Source organism: Ranitomeya variabilis, chromosome 1, assembly GCF_051348905.1.
Source record: "Ranitomeya variabilis isolate aRanVar5 chromosome 1, aRanVar5.hap1, whole genome shotgun sequence".
NCBI classification, from domain to species: domain Eukaryota; kingdom Metazoa; phylum Chordata; class Amphibia; order Anura; family Dendrobatidae; genus Ranitomeya; species Ranitomeya variabilis.
The window spans coordinates 711,304,788-711,324,689 of record NC_135232.1 but is presented as its reverse complement, the minus strand read 5'-3'; the positions used below and the strand labels follow the sequence as shown (position 1 = coordinate 711,324,689).

At 47.3% G+C, this 19,902-nt stretch overlaps 1 protein-coding gene across 6 annotated transcripts in view; it reads right to left on the bottom strand.

Annotated features, from left to right (window-relative positions):
- The window catches only part of ZNF410 (zinc finger protein 410), a 64,071-nt gene that overhangs the window by 43,956 nt on the left and 213 nt on the right, over window positions 1-19,902 (bottom strand). The window contains exons 2-4 of one of the 6 annotated variants that reach the window (XM_077267389.1): window positions 19,378-19,517; window positions 17,721-17,850; window positions 17,360-17,560 (exon numbers count right to left, since the gene is read on the bottom strand). In XM_077267389.1, coding sequence (XP_077123504.1) covers window positions 17,360-17,560; window positions 17,721-17,850; window positions 19,378-19,410 — 364 coding nt within the window. In that variant the 5' untranslated portion in view covers window positions 19,411-19,517. Of the gene's footprint in view, window positions 1-17,359; window positions 17,561-17,720; window positions 17,851-19,377; window positions 19,884-19,902 lie in introns of those variants that run through there. The other 5 variants (XM_077267390.1, XM_077267388.1, XM_077267391.1 and 2 more) reach the window with 5 other exon arrangements.

Sequence of the window (19,902 nt, the reverse complement as noted above, 5' to 3'; positions counted from 1 at the left end):
CGCAAAAAAATAAAAAGGGCGCTACGGGTCTCGGAAATTGCGCAATTTTTTTTTTTTTTTGAACATTGGAATTTTTTTTTACCACTTAGATAAAAAAAGAACGTAGACATGTTTGGTGTCTATGAACTCGTAATGACCTGGAAAATCATAATGGCAGGTCAGTTTTAGCATTTTGTGAACCTAGCAAAATAGCCAAACAAAAAACAAGTGTGGGATTGCACTTTTTTGCAATTTTGTCATACTTGGATTTTTTTTTACAGTTTTCTGTTACACGACATGGTAAAACCAAAGGTATCGTTCAAAAGTAAAACTCATCCCGCAAAAAATAAGCTCTCACATGGCCATTTTGAAGGAAAAATAAAAAAAGTTATGGCTCTTGGAAGGAGGGGAGCGAAAAATGGAAAAAAAAAGAAGCTCCGGGGGTTAAGGGGTTAAATACCATTCTGTTAGGCCGGCGTCACACTAGAGAGTTTTACGGACATATGAGAGGCGCAAAAACTACGCATTGCACACGGCCAATGATTCTCTATGGGGCAGCTCCTATCTGCCGTATTTTACGGGCGTAGAAAATCGCAGCATGCTGCGTTTGTCAGCGTATTGCGCAAAAAATAGGCCGGTAATTTTATTGCCGGCTTTTGCTATCTTCTTATCAAACCCGACAGGCTATGAGACCTGGATTACATACAGTAAACCATTTCATATCCCTTTTTTTTGTATATTCCTCACTAATAATGTTAGTAGAGTGTGTGTGCAAAATTTGGGGGCTCTAGCTGTTAAAATAAGGGGTTAAATCACGGAAACAACTGGCGTGGGCTCCCGCGCAATTTTCTGGGGAATGAATGGGAAGCAGGGGAACGTAGCCATCTAGTCTTGCGGTGCTGAGCCCCCTGCTGGCATAACCTCATATGAACTCGAGCGTGGGAATTTTTCTGAATATTTTCTCACGCTCAAGTTCATATGAGGTTATGCCAGCAGGGGGCGGAGCACTGCAAGTGTAGGTAGCTACGTTCCCCTGCTTCCCGTTCATTCCCCAGTTTTTACAGGCAGGGGTAGCTGCATTAGCAGGCTCCTGCTTGTAAAATTATTTAACCCCTTCAGATGGATTTATAGCGTGGGACATGACTGAGCGCCGGAAAGGTATGGGATATTGTTGTTTTTTTTATTTTTCCTTTTTTACAGAACGAGGGTCGTCATTTGGATTGAGAGTATAATAAACTATTACAACACCCAGTGTATTTAGTTCAATAAAATACTTTTTTCCTAATGTGTGTGTTTTATTAACCATTTACTACTATTGGATTAATAATGGATATGTGTCTTATTGACACCTCTCCATTATTAACCAGGCTTAATGTCACCTTACAATAGCAAGGTGGCATTAACCGTTTATTACCCCATATCCCACCGCTACTCGGGAGTGGGAAGAGAGAGGCTAAGTGCCAGAATAGGCGCATCTTTACAGATGTGCCTTTTCTGGGGTGGCTGGGGGCAGATGTTTTTAGCCGGGGGGGGGGGGGGCAATAACCATGGTCCCTCTCTAGGCTATTAATATAACATACTGGTAGACCAAGGAAGACATCAAAGCGTCAAGACCGAAAACTTAAAGCAATATGTCTCCAAAACAGGAAATGCACAACAAAACAATTGAGAAACGAATGGGTGGAAACTGGAATCAACGTCTGTGACCGAACTGTAAGAGTCCGCCTAAAGGAAATGGGATTTACATACAGAATAGCTAAATGAAAGCCATCATTAATACCTAAACAGAAAAAGCATTAAGCTACTTACGGGTAGCGGCATTTTTCGGAGGCCCATGACAGCACTACGAGAGAGGGGATCCGCCCTTAAGGAACAGGAAACCTACAGAAACAAAAGGGCGGCACCTCTCCCATGCATCAGTTGTATTTCAGAGCCTTGAGAGGACTACCGCGGTCAGTGGCATACAAATATACATTATATACATTTTGAAACAGAAATATTTTATTAACTTATAACTAGACACCATACGTGAGATCTACATATCACACTATATACATATCAGGAAGTGCAACCCCCAAGTGAATAGAGCGGGAACTAAGGGTGCTGTCATGGGCCTCCGAAAAATGCCGCTACCCGTAAGTAGCTTAATGCTTTATTCGGACTCCCATGACAGCACTACGAGAGATTTACAGAGATGTAAGCTACCTTAGGGAGGGACTATAGTCTGCAGCACCCTTAACCCGAAGGTGAGATCAGAGGAGGACCCCAAATCCAACCGATAGTGCTTAAAGAACGTGGAAGGGGATGACCAAGTGGCCGCCTTACATATTTGTTCCACCGACACTCCAGATCTTTCTGCCCAGGATGACGCCATGGCCCGGGTGGAATGTGCCTTTAGATTCTGCGGAGCTGGCCCCCCACCCGCTGTATAAGCCAGAGAGATAGTTTCCCTAATCCATTTAGCCAGTAAATATTTTGACACTCTACATCCTTTCTTTGGACCTTGGAAGGAAAGAAGCAGTGCCTCATCCTTCTTCCAACTATCGGTGACTGAAATATACTGTAGGAGAGATCTCCTAACGTCTAGCGTATGAAGCTCCTGCTCTTTAGGATTAGATGGATTAGGAACAAAAGATGGTAAAACTATTTCCTGCGACCTATGAAACCGTGTTGCTACCTTCGGCAGATATGCTGGGTCTGGTCTAAGGACTACTCTGTCAGACAGGAACTCTGTATATGGGGGAAGCCTGGAAAGTGCCTGGATATCCTCTACCCTGCGAGCTGAGGTTATGGCAATAAGGAAGGCTGTTTTAAGTGTCAACATTTTAATCGAGGCCTCGTGTAGAGGTTCAAAGGGGGGTTTTGTTAGTGAGGATAGAACTAAATTTAAATCCCACGGAACCGATCTATCTTTATACACTGGTCTAGTTCTACAGACCGCCTTCATAAACCTCGCTATCCAATAGTTGTTAGCTATATTACAGGAAAACAGGGCACCCAGAGCTGAGACCTGTACTCTAAGGGTACTAGTAGAGAGTTTTAGCTCAAACCCCTTCTGCAGAAACTCTAAGATTTGTTGTATCGGCACCCCTTTTTGGATGTTAATCTTTGAAACGGTCAAGAACTTCCACCAGGTCCTAGAGTAGATTTTTGTAGTTATTTGTTTCCTACTCTTTAGGAGCGTTTCTACCAAGTTCGGAGAGAAGCCTTTATCTACTAACAGTCACCGTTCAAACTCCACGCCGTTAAATGGAGCGCTGCCACTTGTGGATGGGAGATTGGTCCCTGAGAAAGTAAATTCGGGATCTCCGGCAGTACCCAGGGATCTGCTACAGACATTGTCCTGAGCCAGGCAAACCAGGTTCTTCTGGGCCAAAAGGGGGCAATAAGGATGACTTTTGCTCGATCTTCCCTGATTTTTCTCACCACTAGAGGTATCAGATTCAGTGGTGGGAAGGCATAAGCCAGTGGAAAATCCCATTTTATTAGAAATGCATCCACCGCCAGGGGATTCTCTCTGGGATTCAGAGAGCAAAAAAGTTTAACTTTTCTGTTGCCTCTGGTGGCGAACAGATCCACCACTGGTTGACCCCATCTGTGGATGATACGGTTGAAAATGCCTTCGTTGAGAGACCACTCTCCTTGTTTTAACGTGTTTCGACTTAGGAAATCTGCTGTTATATTTTCCTTTCCTTTGATGTGGAGAGCTGTCAAAGATTGAAAATTGAGCTCTGCCACCTGGAACAAGCGATCCGTGATCTGCATTAAAGTCTCGGAACGTGTTCCCCCTTGCCGGTTTATGTAGGCGACTGCAACTCTGTTGTCCGACAGAATTCTGACGTGCTGGCCCTGCAGATATATGAGGAATTTTTTAACAGCCAATTCAATTGCCAACAATTCCCTTTGATTGGATGAAAATGTTGTGAAGGGTTCCCATTGTCCCTGGACCACCATGTCCCTCATATAGGCTCCCCATCCCGAAGAGCTGGCATCTGTGGTTATCACCTGGGTGACATTCACTATCCAGGGTACCCCTGCTGATAAATTTTGTTTGTCTAACCACCTAAGGGAATTCAGTGTTATTGGCCCCAACGTTAATCTCCCATTTAACACGCCATTTAAGGCCCTGTCATGGAATAAAACTTCTTTTTGCAGGGATCTGGTGTGGAACTGAGCCCACTTAACAGCTGGGATGCAAGATGTGAGTGACCCTAGTAGGGACATTGCTTGCCTAAGTGTCATGGAGGGTGTTTTAATTGCTTTTAGCACATAACTTTGAATTAACTCTATTTTTTCTATAGAGAGAAGGCACTGCTGCGTTACTGAATTCAATATTAACCCAAGGAATTTTTGCATATTTAGAGGCTGTAACTTAGATTTTTCGAAGTTTATGATCCAACCCAGATGTTCTAGTTTAGCTTTAGTAATCACCCATTGTGACATACAGTGATCTACTGAGTTCCCGAAATGAGGAAGTCGTCTAAGTAGGGGATTATAAGGACATTTGATTCCCTTAAATGCGCCATGACTTCCGCGATTATTTTAGTGAACACTCTAGGAGCAGAAGTTATCCCGAAGGGGAGTGCCCTGAACTGAAAATGTTGAATCCTTCCCTCCATTATCAGTGCTACTCTCAGGTATTGTTGGAAATTAGCATGAATGGGTACATGATAGTAGGCATCTTTCAAATCCACTACTACCATAAAACAGTTTTCAAAGAGCATTTTTATTGTCGAATTGATGGACTCCATTTTGAAAGTATGCTTTACCAAAAACTTATTAAGACCCTTAAGATTAATAATGGTCCTGTAAGTGTTATCTGGTTTTTGGATTAGGAAAAGGGGGAGAGTAAAACCCTTTCCCTGCCTGAGAATATGGTACTTCCACCAAGACATTTTTAGAACAAAGAGTCCTCACTTCCTCTTCCAAGGCAATTTGTTCAGTGGGAGATGAGCGCCAAGGTGTTAACTTGAACTTGTCCCGCGGAGTATGAACAAATTCAAGTTTGAGACCATGGGAAACAGTGTCTTTTATCCAAACGCTGTTTGTGATTTCCGACCATTCTGCCGAGAAATGCAACAGTCTCCCTCCCACAGGGATTGCTAGTCATTGATCTTGTTTTTTGTTTTCCGTCGGGTTACGGCAAAACATGAGACCTGTACCTCATTTTCGCTTATCATCCCATCTGGATCGATCTCTGCCCGGTGAGAAGGCGCGTTTCCCTCCCCGATTGAACCTTTTCTTGTTGAAGGGACGACGGTATGCATTAAACATATTGGGAAACTTTTTCTTATCGTCTCCTGCCTTCTCCAGGAGTTCATCCAGGGTAGGCCCGAATAAATACTCGCCTTTACAAGGGATAGCGCAGAGTTTTGCTTTTGCCTGCATATCCCCAGGCCAGCATTTCAACCATAGGGCTCTCCTTGCAGCATTAGAAAGCCCTGCTGCTCTAGCTGCCAACTTAACAGAGTCAATTGAAGCGTCTGATAAAAAAGCTGCCCCCTCCTGGATTACCGGCAATGCTGCTAGAATAGAGTCTCTGGAGGCCCCCTGTTTTAATTGGGTCTCTAACTGGTCCAGCCAAACCATCATCGACCTTGCCGTGCAGGTTGACGCCACCGCAGGTCTTAAGGAGCCGGCTGCTATTTCCCAGGTCCCCTTTAGGAAGGTATCCACTTTCCTATCTAGGGGGTCCTTAAGCATTCCCATATCTTCAAACGGGAGAGAGGAACGCTTTGCTACCTTGGCAATTGCCGCATCCAGTTTCGGGGCCTTTTCCCAGTTACCCACTGCTGGGTCATCAAAAGGGTATCTACGCTTTTGCGCAGGTGGTAAGGAGCCTTTCCTTTCTGGTTTTCTCCACTCCCTGTTGATAAGTTCCTGTATCTTTTCATTCAGGGGAAAAACTCTGCGCTTTCTCTGTTCTAAGCCGCTGAACATCATTTGTTCTTTAGAGAGTTGAGGCTTGGGTTCTACTATACCCATTGTGCCTCTGATTGCCTTTATTAATTTGTCTACTCTCTCCAAGGGTAAGCAAAACCGAGCAGCGTCTTCTTCCGAGGAGGAGGATGATGCTGCTGAATCGTCCGATTCTTCACTTTCCTTATCCACAGATGAATCAGACGTTAACTGAGCTCTCTGCTTAGAGCCTCCTGTCTGTGAAAGGTTCTTAATGGACTGTCTGACCTCCATTTTAACCATCTCCTTTAGACTGGCCGCAATAGAAGAGGATTCTTCCGCTACCTAAGGGGATATGTAAGGCAGACTAGTGTATAAGAACTACATGCCATACCCCCTCCCCTCCTTCCAGGACCTCACCGTCTGCTGGATACAGGGGTCACATAGTTTTTTAGGGTGTGAGTCGGGCAAGGGAACCCCGCAGATGGCACACTCCCTATGCTTCGTCTTACTGACATTTTTCCTTCCCTGCATAAAACATATGAGGGGACACTAGTCACTAAGTGAACTTTCTCGGAGATCACTTACCAGTGGCTGCCCACACCCAGAGAGATACCGAAGTACGAGGGGGATTCTTCTTGGCTGACACTCCAGACCCCTGTCTGGAGGAGCTTCTGCGGCCTGAACCATCGCTCCTTTTTTCGTGTTCCTTCTCCTTAGGCTTCTGGGATGCTTCTTCCAGCAGTACAATCTGCTGATCCTGATCAGACTCCATCTTCAGTAAACTGGAGTCAGAAGCCAGGAACACGCCGCTGGAGCTTCCTTATAAAGGCCCCTCCTTCGCACAGCACACCTTGCTCAGCGTTCAAAAATGATTTCCCCGCCTTTCCGCAGCTGTGGGGGACCCTCCGGCGTTCTGAGGGAGAGCAGCATGAAATCCCGGTGGGCGCTGCCATCTTGGAGCCCCCGCGCATGCGCAGGAGCTCCGCGACCCGGAAGTCGTCGTCGGCTCCGCCTACCGACGTCACCACAGCTTACAGCGCTTCCTGTCAGCGCTGCAGCCATCGTGGGACGCCGAGGCCGGCCAGCTGAACTCCGGTCGGCGCCTCCAGGACACTGCCACCGCCCCCACGCGCAGGGAGACCCACAGCACACGAGGGGACTTATACTCACCATACGCTGGCACCTGGAGACCGGACACCCCCTGGCGACCGCTCCTTGCTGTTTTAGTCACTGCCGTGCCGCCCTGCCAGGGCCACCGTGACCACATCAGGTACTCGCACCGGCCGAGGTAGGAGACCCCCTCGCTACCAGATTCGGTCCGGCCGGCCTGGAAACCCGTAGAAAAACTTCTGTAGGAATCCAGTCCCTTCAGGAACAGGAAACAAACTGATGCATGGGAGAGGTGCCGCCCTTTTGTATCTGTAGGTTTCCTGTTCCTTAAGGGCGGATCCCCTCTCTCATAGTGCTGTCATGGGAGTCCGAATAAAAACAATGTTGCAATGGGCTAAGGAAAAGCAATCGTGGACTATGGATGACTGGATGAAAGTCATATTCAGTGATAAATGGCGAGTCTGCATTGGGCAAGGTGATGATGCTGGAACTTTTGTTTGGAGCCGTTTCAATGAGATTTATAAAGATGACTGCCTGAAGAGAACATGCAAATTTCCACAGTTATTGATGATATGGGGCTGCATGTCAGGTAAAGGCACTGGGGAGATGGCTGTCATTACATCTTCAATAAATGCACAAGTTTATGTTGATATTTTGGACACTTTTCTTACCCCATCAATTGAAAGGATGTTTAGAGATGACAAAATCATTTATCAAGATGATAATGCATCCTGCCATAGAGCAAAAACTGTGAAAACATTCATTGAAAAAAGACACATAAGGTCAATATCATGGCCTGCAAATAGTCTGGATCTCAATCCAATTGAAAATCTTTGGTGGAAGTTGAAGAAAATGGTCCATGACAAGGCTTCAACCTGCAAAGCTGATCTGGCAACAGCAATCAGAGAAAGTTGGAGCCAGATTGAGGAAGAGTACTGTTTGAAACTCATTAAGTCCATGCCTCAGAGACTGCAAGCTATTATAAAAGCCAGAGGTGGTGCAACAAAATACTATGTGTTGGAGTGTTTTTGTTTGTTTGTTTTTCATGATTCCATAATTTTTTCCTCAGAATTGAGTGATTCCATAATTTTCCCCCTATCCTCGGTTATAAAAGTAACCATTACTGACAACCACATTTTTGGTTCTTTATTTCTTTTAGGGTATGTGTCCACGTTCAGGATTGCATCAGGATTTGGTCAGGATTTTACATCAGTATTTGTAAGCCAAAACCAGGAGTGGGTGATAAATGCAGAAGTGGTGCATATGTTTCTATTATACTTTTCCTCTATTTGTTCCACTCCTGGTTTTGGCTTACAAATACTGATGTAAAATCCTGACCAAATCCTGATGCAATCCTGAACGTGGACACATACCCTTAGTGTTTCTTAAAGCCAGAAAGTTGCCATTTGAAATGACCTTAGTTTTGTGCGATGTCTGTGATCTGCTTTTTTTCTACAAAATTAAACAACTGAATGAACATCCTCCAAGGCCGGTGATTCCATAATTTTTGCCAGGGGTTGTATGGTGCTCTATCTTGATCTCATCTGTCCACCAGACGCTCTCCCATAAGGATTTTGGTTACTCATGCATAATTTGGCATCCTGCAGTCTAGCTTTTTTATGTCTGTGTCAGCAGTGGGGTCCTCCTGGGTCTCCTACCATAGCGTTTCATTTCTTTCATATGTGGAACGGATAGTTGGCGCTGACACTGATGCACCTGAGCCTGCAGAACAGCTTGAATTTCATTGGACCTTGATTGGGAATTATCCACCATCCGGCCAATCTTTCATAACTTTTTCTCTACTGTACACATCCAGGGAGATTAGGTACAGCGCCATGGGTTGTAACTTCTTTATTATGTCATAAATTTTGTGGACAAGAAACATCAAGATGTATAGAAATGGACATGCAATCTTGAAATTGTTGATATTGTTCAACAATTTGGGTTCTCAATTCTTCAGACAGTTCTCTTCTCCTCTTTTTATTCTCCATGCTTAGTGTGCTACACACAGACACAATTTGCCTTTTTTCTGTCTTTTTTGTGATGTTCTAATAAGGAAATAATCAAGTGTATAACAGAACATGTGCAAGTGCAATAATTTTCTGGAACCATTTAAAGGGTGACAACACACACAGTGTTCCAGATTATTACACAAAGGATTTTTTCTTTGATCTTCCTGAATGGTGGATGCATAGGAATTGTATAATGTTCAATCATCGACCGTTACAGGAGAAATCACATTTTATTGGACAATCCTCCCAATGAGAACAGGATTTCAAAACTAAAAGAACTCAAGATGCACCAAATTATTCTGTATAACAAAGTTTCCAAAAATTTTATACGTTATAAAGAACTGAAAAATAGAATTAGACTTACCGGTAATTCGGTTGCTAGGAACCTTCCACGACAGCAGTATCGGAGGATGTCTCCCCACCCCAATAGGGGACAGGAAACAAAGATTAAATACCCCTCCCCTTCCTGCAACCACCAGTGTTTTTTCTGGACACAGTAGCATGTATAGTTACCACTTAAGTGCTGGAATCATCCAATAAAAATATCAGATTAGTGATTAGGAAATTAGTGCTGTTGTGGAAGGTTCCTAGAAACCGAATTACCGGTAAGTCTAATTCTATTTTCTCCAGTCACCTTAAACGACAGCAGTATCGGAGTGATACCAACAGCTAATTTCTTTAGGGAGGGACAACTGCCTGCAGAACACGTCTGCCAAACGATAGGTCCCTATTGAAATTTAGCCTGTAATGCCTAGTGATTGTATGGACTGACGACCAGGTGGCGGCTCTGCATATCTGCTCAGATGATGCGTTCCCTCTCTCTGCCCAGGAAGTCGAAACTGAACGGGTGGAGTGAGCTTTCAGCGATGCCGGAGGTGCAAGCTTCTGGGATGAATATGCAAGACAAATGGCCTGTTTGATCCAGTTAGCGATCGTACTTTTAGCTGCTTTTTTGCCTTTATTCCGTCTTGACAACTGGACGAATAGGTTTTGGTCTATCCTCGAACCTTCCGTTTGTTGGAGGTAGAACAGGACCACCCTGCGGACATCCAGAGTGTGAAAGGATTCTTCCTTTGGATTAGAGGGATTTGGACAGAATGAGGGTAGAACAATATCATGACTTCTGTGGAAGTCCGAGACCACCTTAGGCATAAAGGAAGGGTCTAACTTAAGGATTATGCTATCCATGGTTATGGTTAAGTATGGCTCCTGTATTGACAAAGCCTGTTGCTCTCCTATACGCCTAGCACTAGTGATTGTTACTAGGAAGTCCGTCTTGAGGTCAGGATTTTTAAGCTGGTGGCTGATAAGGGTTCAAAGGGGTCCCTGGTCAGACTATTTAGGACAAGGTTCAAATCCCAAGGAGGGGTCTGGACATGGAGCCTAGGGCGAATCCTAGTTGCAGATGTCATGAAACGTCTAACCCAACGGTGGCCTGCTAAATCCTGATCAAAGAAAGAGCTGAGTGCCGACACCTGAACTATTAGGGTACTAGGTGAGAGCCCTAAATCCAGTCCCTTCTGGGGAAAATCTAAGATTTGTGCAATATTGAGATGGAATGGATCGGGTTTGTTTGGGAAACACCAGGATGAAATTTTTTTCAAACCTTTGCCATAGATGGCGTTAGTTATTGGTTTCCTACTTTTTTGTAGGGATTGAATTACATCATCTGAGGGACCTCTGGCTCTCAGAATCTCGGCCTCAGTAACCAGGCCGCCAGTTTCAATCTGTGTAAGTCTGGGTGAAGCAGGGGTCCCTGCTGCAGAAGGTCGGCTGTCTGAGGTAGAAGTATCGGGCCTTCTAGAGACATGTCGGTTAATGTGCCGTTCCAGCTTCTTCCTGGCCACATCGGTGCTACCAGAATCGTTGTGACTCGGTCTGCCCGGATCTTTTGTAGCGTTCTTGGTAACATCGGAATTGGCGGGAAGGCGTATGCAAGAGCAAACTTCCAAGGATGGGAGAAGGCATCCAGTCCCTTTGCTTCATTTGAGGGGTTGAGGGAGAAAGAAGTGCCTAAGCTTGGTGATCTGACTGTTGGCAAAGAGATCCACGTTGGGAGTTCCCCATCTCCGGACCAGGGATAGGAATACCTCTTGGTTTAGAGACCATTCTCCAGGATGGAAATCTCTCCTGCTGAGGAAGTCCACCTGGGCATTGTCTGATCCCTTTATGTGTACTGCCGTGATGGACAGGAGGTGTTTTTCTGCCCAGGAAAAAATCCTTGCAGCGGTTAACTTCAGGCTGGTGTATTTCGTGCCTCCCTGGTGTCGGAGGTAGGCCACTGTAGTCATGTTGTCGAACATTACACGTACATGGTGACCTTGGATGAGGACAGATGCGGCTTTTAGCGCCTCCTCCACCGCTTTTAGTTCCCTCAGATTTGAGGAGCTGGATCTGATGTTTGGGGGGGGCCACAACCCCTCGAAGTGGGAACCTTCTATCATGGCGCCCCAACCTCTCTGGCTTGCATTCGTTATGCGCACCTTCAGAGGAATTTGATCCCAGCTGACTCCCCGTTGAAGGTTCTGGGAGTTAAGCCACCATAAGAGGGAGGATTTCACGCGAGTGGGGAGAGGAATCCTCCTGGTTAATGCATTCTGGCGTCCTTTTGAATGCATCAAGATGTGGGACTGAAGGATTCTTGTATGGGCCTGGGCCCAGGAGACTGCTTGGATGCATGATGTCAATGAACCCAGGATTGACATCGAGTCTCTTAAGGTCGGGGTCCTTTGATTCCTGAATCTGGAAATCCTGTGGACAAAATCGACCTGACGGTCCCTGGGTAAGAAGGACATTCTTTCCCCCGAGTCCAGAAGAACTCCTAAGAATTTTTTCCTCGAAGATGGATGGAGGTCCGACTTCTCCAAGTTTGGAATCCACCCCAGTGATCTCAAGATATCCAGGACCTTTGTCACATCCTGATTCAGACGAGGAATGGATGGGGCGACAATAAGAAAATCGTCTAGGTAAGGGATGATACAGATCCCTTGTTGTCGGATGAAGATCACTGCTTCTGACATGATTTTGGTACCGTTAAGCTAACGAGACTCCGAATGGAAGGACATTGAATTGATAATGGCTGACTCGATCGTTTTGGGACACTGAAAATCTGAGGATCTTTCTGTGGTCGGTATGTATCGACACATGATAGTATGCGTCCCTCAGATCTAACGTAGCCATTACCCAGTCCTGACCAATCAGCGGGATTGCTGATCTGATTGATTCCATTTTGAATCTTCGATATTTGATCACCTGATTTAGGGGTTTCAGGTTTATGATGATCCGTTGTTTCCCTGAGGGCTTTTTTTACCAAAAATAGGTGAGAATAGTGACCCTCTCCCATTTCCTGATGAGGTACCCGGGAGATTACTCCTGCCTGAAGCAGACCGAGAATATCTGCAATCAGGGATTCTCGAAGCTGTGGAGACTGTAGGGAGATAATTGTTAAACGGTGAGGAGGAGGACTCTCGAATTCTAACCTCAGGCCTTCCTGTAGGGTACGCAGGACCCACTGATTTGTGGTGATGGCCTGCCATTGGGAGACAAAAACCCGAGAGTCGGCCCCCGACCGGAGAGCAGTCATTGCTTCTCAGGGGTCTGCTGGGGTTGGGGGGACAAGGATATTCCTGGTTTTACCCCCTTTGGGGTAACTCCACCGACCCATTTTACCTTTACCCCTGTAATCTCTCTGGGGTACTTGCTCACGGGAGGGACGAAAAAAGTGTTTCCTAGAGCTTCTCTGCTCCGGAAGAGCTTTCTTTTTATCTGTAGCCTTGTCTAAGATCTCATCAAGGGCTGGCCCAAACATGTAATATCCCTGAAAAGGGAATACCACACAGTTTGGACTTGGAAGTAATGTCACCTCCCCAGGATTTAAGCCATAGAGCTCTCCTAGCGGAATTAGAGAGAACTGCAGACCTAGCAGCTACCCGTACAGATTCAGCGGAAGCATCCACAAGGAACCCTGTTGCCTTCTGAAGAAGTGGTAGGGAATTTAGAATCTCTTCCCTTGATGTCCCCTGAGAAAGGTGATTTTCTAAGGTACGTAGCCAGAGAAATAGGGATCTGGCAACATATGTTGAGGCCACATTTGATTTTAGTAGATGTGTCCCAGGATTTCCTTAATAAGCTCTCGATTTTTCGATCCATAGGATCTTTGAGCTGAGAGGAATCCTCAAAGGGTAGAGCCATTTTTTTAGTTACCCTGGACACCTGTACATCCACTTTAGGAATTTCCCATAAAGAACAGTCCCCATCAAGAGGGAAACGATTCTTTAATTCTGATGGGACACTCAAACCTTTCTCAGGTAGGCCCCACTCATGAAGGACAAGATTTTCAATATTTTCATGTATAGGGAACCCCTTCCGGGTCCTAGGCTTTAACCCCCCAAACATATCATCCTGAACGGAGTGGCTCGCTACCTCCTCCTCCACCCCCATGGTGCCCCTCACCATGGAAATTAGCTCTTCCATATCTTCGGAAGAGAAGAGATATTTTTTATTATCAGATTTGGGGGTGGAAGTAGAACCCTCATTCTCCCAAATGTCCTCTGAACCCGAGGTATGGATCTCGCCCGAGTCAGAGTCAGAATCAACAGAAGCCATCTTCCTTTTCTTAGGAGGGGGCTGTGGTGTCGGGGCCTGAGACAGGGCTGCCATAGAGGACTGAACCTACTGTCTGATGAGGGTTCTGATGCTGTCCAGAAGAGAGGGCTGTTCACTATGCAGCACTTCATCTGTGCATGGTTGGCAGAGCTTTTTCTTATAAGTGGAGGGAAGCTTGGACGCACATGCACCACACTTGCGGCTGGGCATCTTATCCTTTCTAGGGGCAGGGACCTTGTATCCCTAAAACGAGAGAGAAAGGTGGACTAAGTGTCACTTCATAAATAACTGGACAGCAAGGGACCTCATTCACTACTTACAGTAGGAGGGTGAACTCTGCAGAAGCAAAATGCAGGGGTTTGTCGCCGTCCATATGGTCAGTCAGTCACCAGTCACAGAGGGACAAAGACAGATGGGCCTTACCTGGAGGCTTCCCCCTGACCAGGAATATATACGTATCGAGGTCACCAGCGAGTTTTAGTGCTCCTCCTCCTCCCTAGGGTCCGTAGGGGGGTGATGTCAGCAACGCCTGTCATGGCTGCCGCAGGATCAGGACGCCGGCCAGTGCGCGTGTGCTCCAGCGCATGGAGACGAAACCGGAAGTTCGGGCACGTCACTTCCGGTGTGTGCGAGCGGCCTCCGGCAGCAGCGAGTAGGGAGGAGAGAGCCGGGGAGCTACAGGAGGACCCCAGTGCACTTCACCACCCTGCTTTACCTTCCGAGGAGGCGCAGGAAGGGCGGATTAGGGGTCCCAAGTCGCGCGGAGGACGCGGAGATGGGATCAGTCATAGGAGGAGAGCGAAGCCCCCGACCTCGACTGCCCGGCACATGCAGGTAACAGCGCTCCCGATCGCCGGCCACGGCAGCACTATCAAAAACCTCTTCATGCCCCATAGGGGACAGGAAAAACACTGCTGGTTGCAGGAAGGGGAGGGGTATTTAACCTCTTTGTTTCCTGTCCCCTATTAGGGCGGGGAGACATCCTCCGATACTGCTGTCGTGGAAGGTGACTGGAGCATTAGAAGGTCACATTTACCAAAATTAAAAGCTTTTTCAAACAAAATCATCTCAACAGGCCAAGATCCATGTAACATTGGAGATTCTGTGATGTTACTGTCATAATTATTGTATCCATTGATCTTCTGCTTGAATTTCCTTACAAGATGTCAGAATATAATCTCAGAGCTGCTGCTTTGATGGGAACGGCCTCCCACCCTCATAGATCCTTTGAGGAAGAATACTCTAAGGCTAGGTTTACACTGGGCATTTTTTTTCTGCAGCAAAACCCGATTTCTTGGCAGAAAAGAATCTGTGACAAAAACGCATGTTTTGGTGTGTTTTTTTCATGCGTTTCTTGGGCTAGCTTGTGTCTCTTTGTGCATGCTAATAAAGTTTAGTGACCCCAGAGGAAAAAAAACTACTTCCTGTACAACCATACCTCTAGATCACAACTGGACTGGGGAAAAAAAAAAACCGCACAGCACTCTGACCATGCAAGTGCTGTTTGATTTTTACACACCGATGTCCTTTGAAAAGCCGGCAATTCACCAACCCGAAAGTAAAGAATAGACGGATTACAAAAAGTATGTACACATAGAATAGGTAGACATACAGATGTCAGTGACAAATACAATTAGTACAGTGTGTGCAGCTTACTCTACATATGTTTATTAAGACTTTTCTTTTCTTTTTAAACAATGGCGTGGGCTCCCGCATAATTTTAACCAGCAGAGGGAAAGCCGACGGATGGGGGCAGATGTTTATAGCCTTGGAAGGGGGTAATGCCCATGGAGCTTCCCAGGCTATTAATATGAGCTCACAGCTGTATACTTTGCCTTTAATGGCTATTAAAATTGGGGGAAAAAAAATAATGACGTAGAGTCCACCTATAATTAATAACCAGCAAAAACTAGGTAGACAGCTGCGAGCTGGTATTAATAGCCTAGGTAGAGGCCATGGATATTGCCGCCCCCCCAGGCTAAAAACATCAGCTCTCAGCTCCCCCAGAAAAGGCACATCGATTAGATGTGCCAATTCTGGCATTTAGCCTCGCTCTTCCCACTTGCCCTGATGCGGTGGCAAGTGAGGCAATAGTTGGGGGGGGGGGGTTTGATGTCACCCTTGTATTGTCAGGTGACATCAAGCCCAGAAGTTAATAATGGAGAGAAGTCTATAAGACACCCCCATTACTAACCCAATAAGTCATATTATATAAAAACAGGCACCTAGAAAAAAGTCCTTTAATTGAAAGAATGACACAGAATCCATTAAAAGGGAACCTGTCACCCCCAAAATCGAAGATGAGCTAAGCCCGCCAGCATCAGGGGCTTATCTACAGCATTCTGTAATGCTGTAGACAAGCCCCGATGTATCCTGAAAGATGAGAAAAAGAGGCTAGATTATACTCACCTGGGCGGGCGGTCTGATCTGATGGGTGTGGCGGTCCAGTCCAGGGCCTCCTATCTTCATAGGATGACGTCCTCTTCTTGTCTTCACGCTGCGACTCCGGTGTACTTTGTCTGCCCTGTTGAGGGCAGAGCAAAGTACGGTAGTGCACAGGCACCTGGCCTCTCTAACCTTTCCCAGCGCCTGCGCACTGCAGTACTTTGCTCTGCTCTCAACAGGGCAGACAAAGTACACCGGAGCCGCAGCGTGAATACAAGAAGAGGACGTTATCGTAAGAAGATGGGAGGCACCGGACCGGACCGCAACGCCCATTGGACCGGAGTGCAGCAGGAAAGCCCCTGGGTGAGTATAATCTAACCTCTTTTTCTTTCAGGAAACATCGGGGGCTTAATTACATCATTACAGAATGCTGTAGATAAGCCCCTGATGCCGGTGGGCTTAGCTGGTCATCAATTTTTGGGGTGACATGTTCCCTTTAATAAATTTTAATTATACCATACTTTCAGCATCGCCCATTCCAGTGACACCATTGTCTCCTGCAAGAGAATTAAAATAAAAAAACAACAATATCCATCATCGGTCTGTCGTTGTGTCCCACACCATAATCCATGTCTGGGGGATAAACAGTTTTCAACCTGGACGGTGCCAAAATGCGACCTCCAAGCTGAGAACCACTGGTTAATGAGCTGCTGCGAGCGCAGCTTCAGTAACTAGCGGTGACATCAACGAAGTTACCGCAGGTCATTGAGGCTGCATTCCCAGCCGAGCTGAATTGCGGTGACCTTGGTGATATCCCCACTACCACAGTGAGAAAGTCTTGTGGTGCAGAGGCGAGATTACAGCATCTCAAATTCACAGCAATTAAATTCTCCCGGTTAACTGCAATGAACTCACCTCTGCACCATGAGACTTTCTCCCGGTGCTAGCAGGGATCTCACCAAGGTCACCACAGTTCAGCCTGGCTGGGAACACAGCCTCAGTCACCAGGAGCAGTGTACATAGGACAGATCCACTAGCAATTGGAGGCTAAACAAAGTTTGGATCAAAATCTAATTGCACTCTACAGCAATCCCGGACTGCCTACTTAGAAGATGACTAGGAAAGAGCTTATAGGCGCTGGGCATGATTGCACAACACAGCTATTCTGCAGCAGTAGCATGCAACCCAGACAACATGCTGTTTACACATGAACTAATGGGCAACAGGAAAACACAAATACAAAATATACAAAGTTTCTAGCATAAAAAAACAAACAAAAAAAAACTGTGCAAATATAAATATCTAGAGAAATGGGAACAGAGTTATCATGGAGGATGAGAAGGAAACCAGCGGTGACGTGACGCTACCTGATCGTGCCAGGTTCAGGAGGATGAATGATGAATTGTCACTAGTTGGCAGGTCCTGCAGCAGTGATGACGGTGTGGAGGGAGACAGCAGGGCAGCTTCGCTCTTATGATCTCTAGAATCTATGCTGGGATTGAGCCGTATGCTGTCCAGCAATTCTGTGTCGGGAGCCTTAGGTGACACCCGATCCTCCGTGGGAGCATCTGATAAAAATACCATGTTCATCAGTATCACATTGAGTACTATACACCCACACATCAGATACCCAAACGACCGCAGGAACTGTTACAATGTGTAGCTCCATCCCGCATGGCTTGTCTACTGATTCTATGCAGTAAGAGTAGTCACACAGTGGACCATTACCTGGTAGTAGTAGAGCCTCGCATTCTGTGGGCTCTGGCAGGAGAGAGAGACATGTTAAGTCTTTTGCTTCGTCCCCTACTAGTCCATCTCCCAGTGGGATAGAAGCGTTCTGGACAAATTCCACCAGGAACTAAAAAAGAGACAGGCAAGAGAATGACAGCATGGAGCATACTGAAGCAGAATTACTGCAGCCCCGTACAGCACAGCACCACATACTGGAGCAGAATGACTGCAGCCCCACACAGCACAGCACCTCATACTGGAGCAGAATGACTGCAGCCCCATACAGCACAGCACCTCATACTGGAGCAGAATGACTGCAGCCCCATACAGCACAGCACCTCACACTGGAGCAGAATGACCGCAGCCCCATACAGAACAGCACCTCATACTTGGGCAGAATGACTGCAGCCCCATACAGAACAGCATCTCATACTTGGGCAGAATGACTGCAGCCCCATACAGCACAGCACCTCATACTGGAGCAGAATGACTGCAGCCCCATACAGCACAGCACAGCACCTCATACTGGAGCAGAATGACTGCAGCCCCATAAAGCACAGCACAGCACACTGGAGCAGAATGACTGCAGCCCCATACAGAACAGCACCTCATACTGGAGCAGAATGACTGCAGCCCCATACAGCACAGCACAGCACACTGGAGCAGAGTGACTGCAGCCCCATACAGCACAGCACCTCATACTGTAGCAGAATGACTGCAGCCCCATACAGCACATCACAGCACCTCATACTGGAGCAGAATGACTGCAGCCCCATACAGAACAGCACCTCATACTGGAGCAGAATGACCGCAGCCCCATACAGCACAGCACCTCATACTGTAGCAGAATGAGCGCAGCCCCATACAGCACAGCACCTCATACTGGAGCAGAATGACCGCAGCCCCATACAGCACAGCACCTCATACTGGAGCAGAATGACTGCAGCCCCATACAGCACAGCACCTCACACTGGAGCAGAATGACCGCAGCCCCGTACAGAACAGCACCTCATACTTGGGCAGAATGACTGCAGCCCCATACAGAACAGCATCTCATACTTGGGCAGAATGACTGCAGCCCCATACAGCACAGCACCTCATACTGGAGCAGAATGACTGCAGCCCCATACAGCACATCACAGCACCTCATACTGGAGCAGAATGACTGCAGCCCCATAAAGCACAGCACAGCACACTGGAGCAGAATGACTGCAGCCCCATACAGAACAGCACCTCATACTGGAGCAGAATGACTGCAGCCCCATACAGCACAGCACAGCACACTGGAGCAGAGTGACTGCAGCCCCATACAGCACAGCACCTCATACTGTAGCAGAATGACTGCAGCCCCATACAGCACATCACCTCATACTGGAGCAGAATGACTGCAGCCCCATACAGCACAGCACCTCATACTGGAGCAGAATGACCGCAGCCCCATACAGCACAGCACCTCATACTGGAGCAGAATGACTGCAGCCCCATACAGCACAGCACCTCATACTGGAGCAGAATGACTGCAGCCCCATACAGAACAGCACCTCATACTGGAGCAGAATGACCGCAGCCCCATACAGCACAGCACCTCATACTGGAGCAGAATGACTGCAGCCCCATACAGCACAGCCCCCTATGCTGGAGCAGAAACACTCACCTCTGGTTTAGACTGCAGATCATCAGATAACATTGGGATCTCTCCAGAAATTAATGAGGTCAGAGACACCTGAAAACCAGTCCAACAACATGGAAGTGGGGCCTCAGTGAGTCCAGATCATCTGCAGCAGCAACTCCTCCCTATAAGTCCAGAATAGGAGGGGGCCCAGCGGGTGTACAGGAGCCCCTCACCTGGGGGCCCGGCGGGTGTACAGGAGCCCCTCACCTGGGGGCCCGGCGGGTGTACAGGAGCCCCTCACCTGGGGGCCCGGCGGGTGTACAGGAGCCCCTCACCTGGGGGCCCGGCGGGTGTACAGGAGCCCCTCACCTGGGGGCCCGGCGGGTGTACAGGAGCCCCTCACCTGGGGGCCCGGCGGGTGTACAGGAGCCCTTCACCTGGGGGCCCGGCGGGTGTACAGGAGCCCCTCACCTGGGGGACCTGGAGGGTGTACAGGAGCCCCTCACCTCGGGGACCTGGAGGGTGTACAGGAGCCCCTCACCTCGGGGAATATGAGCAGAGACACAT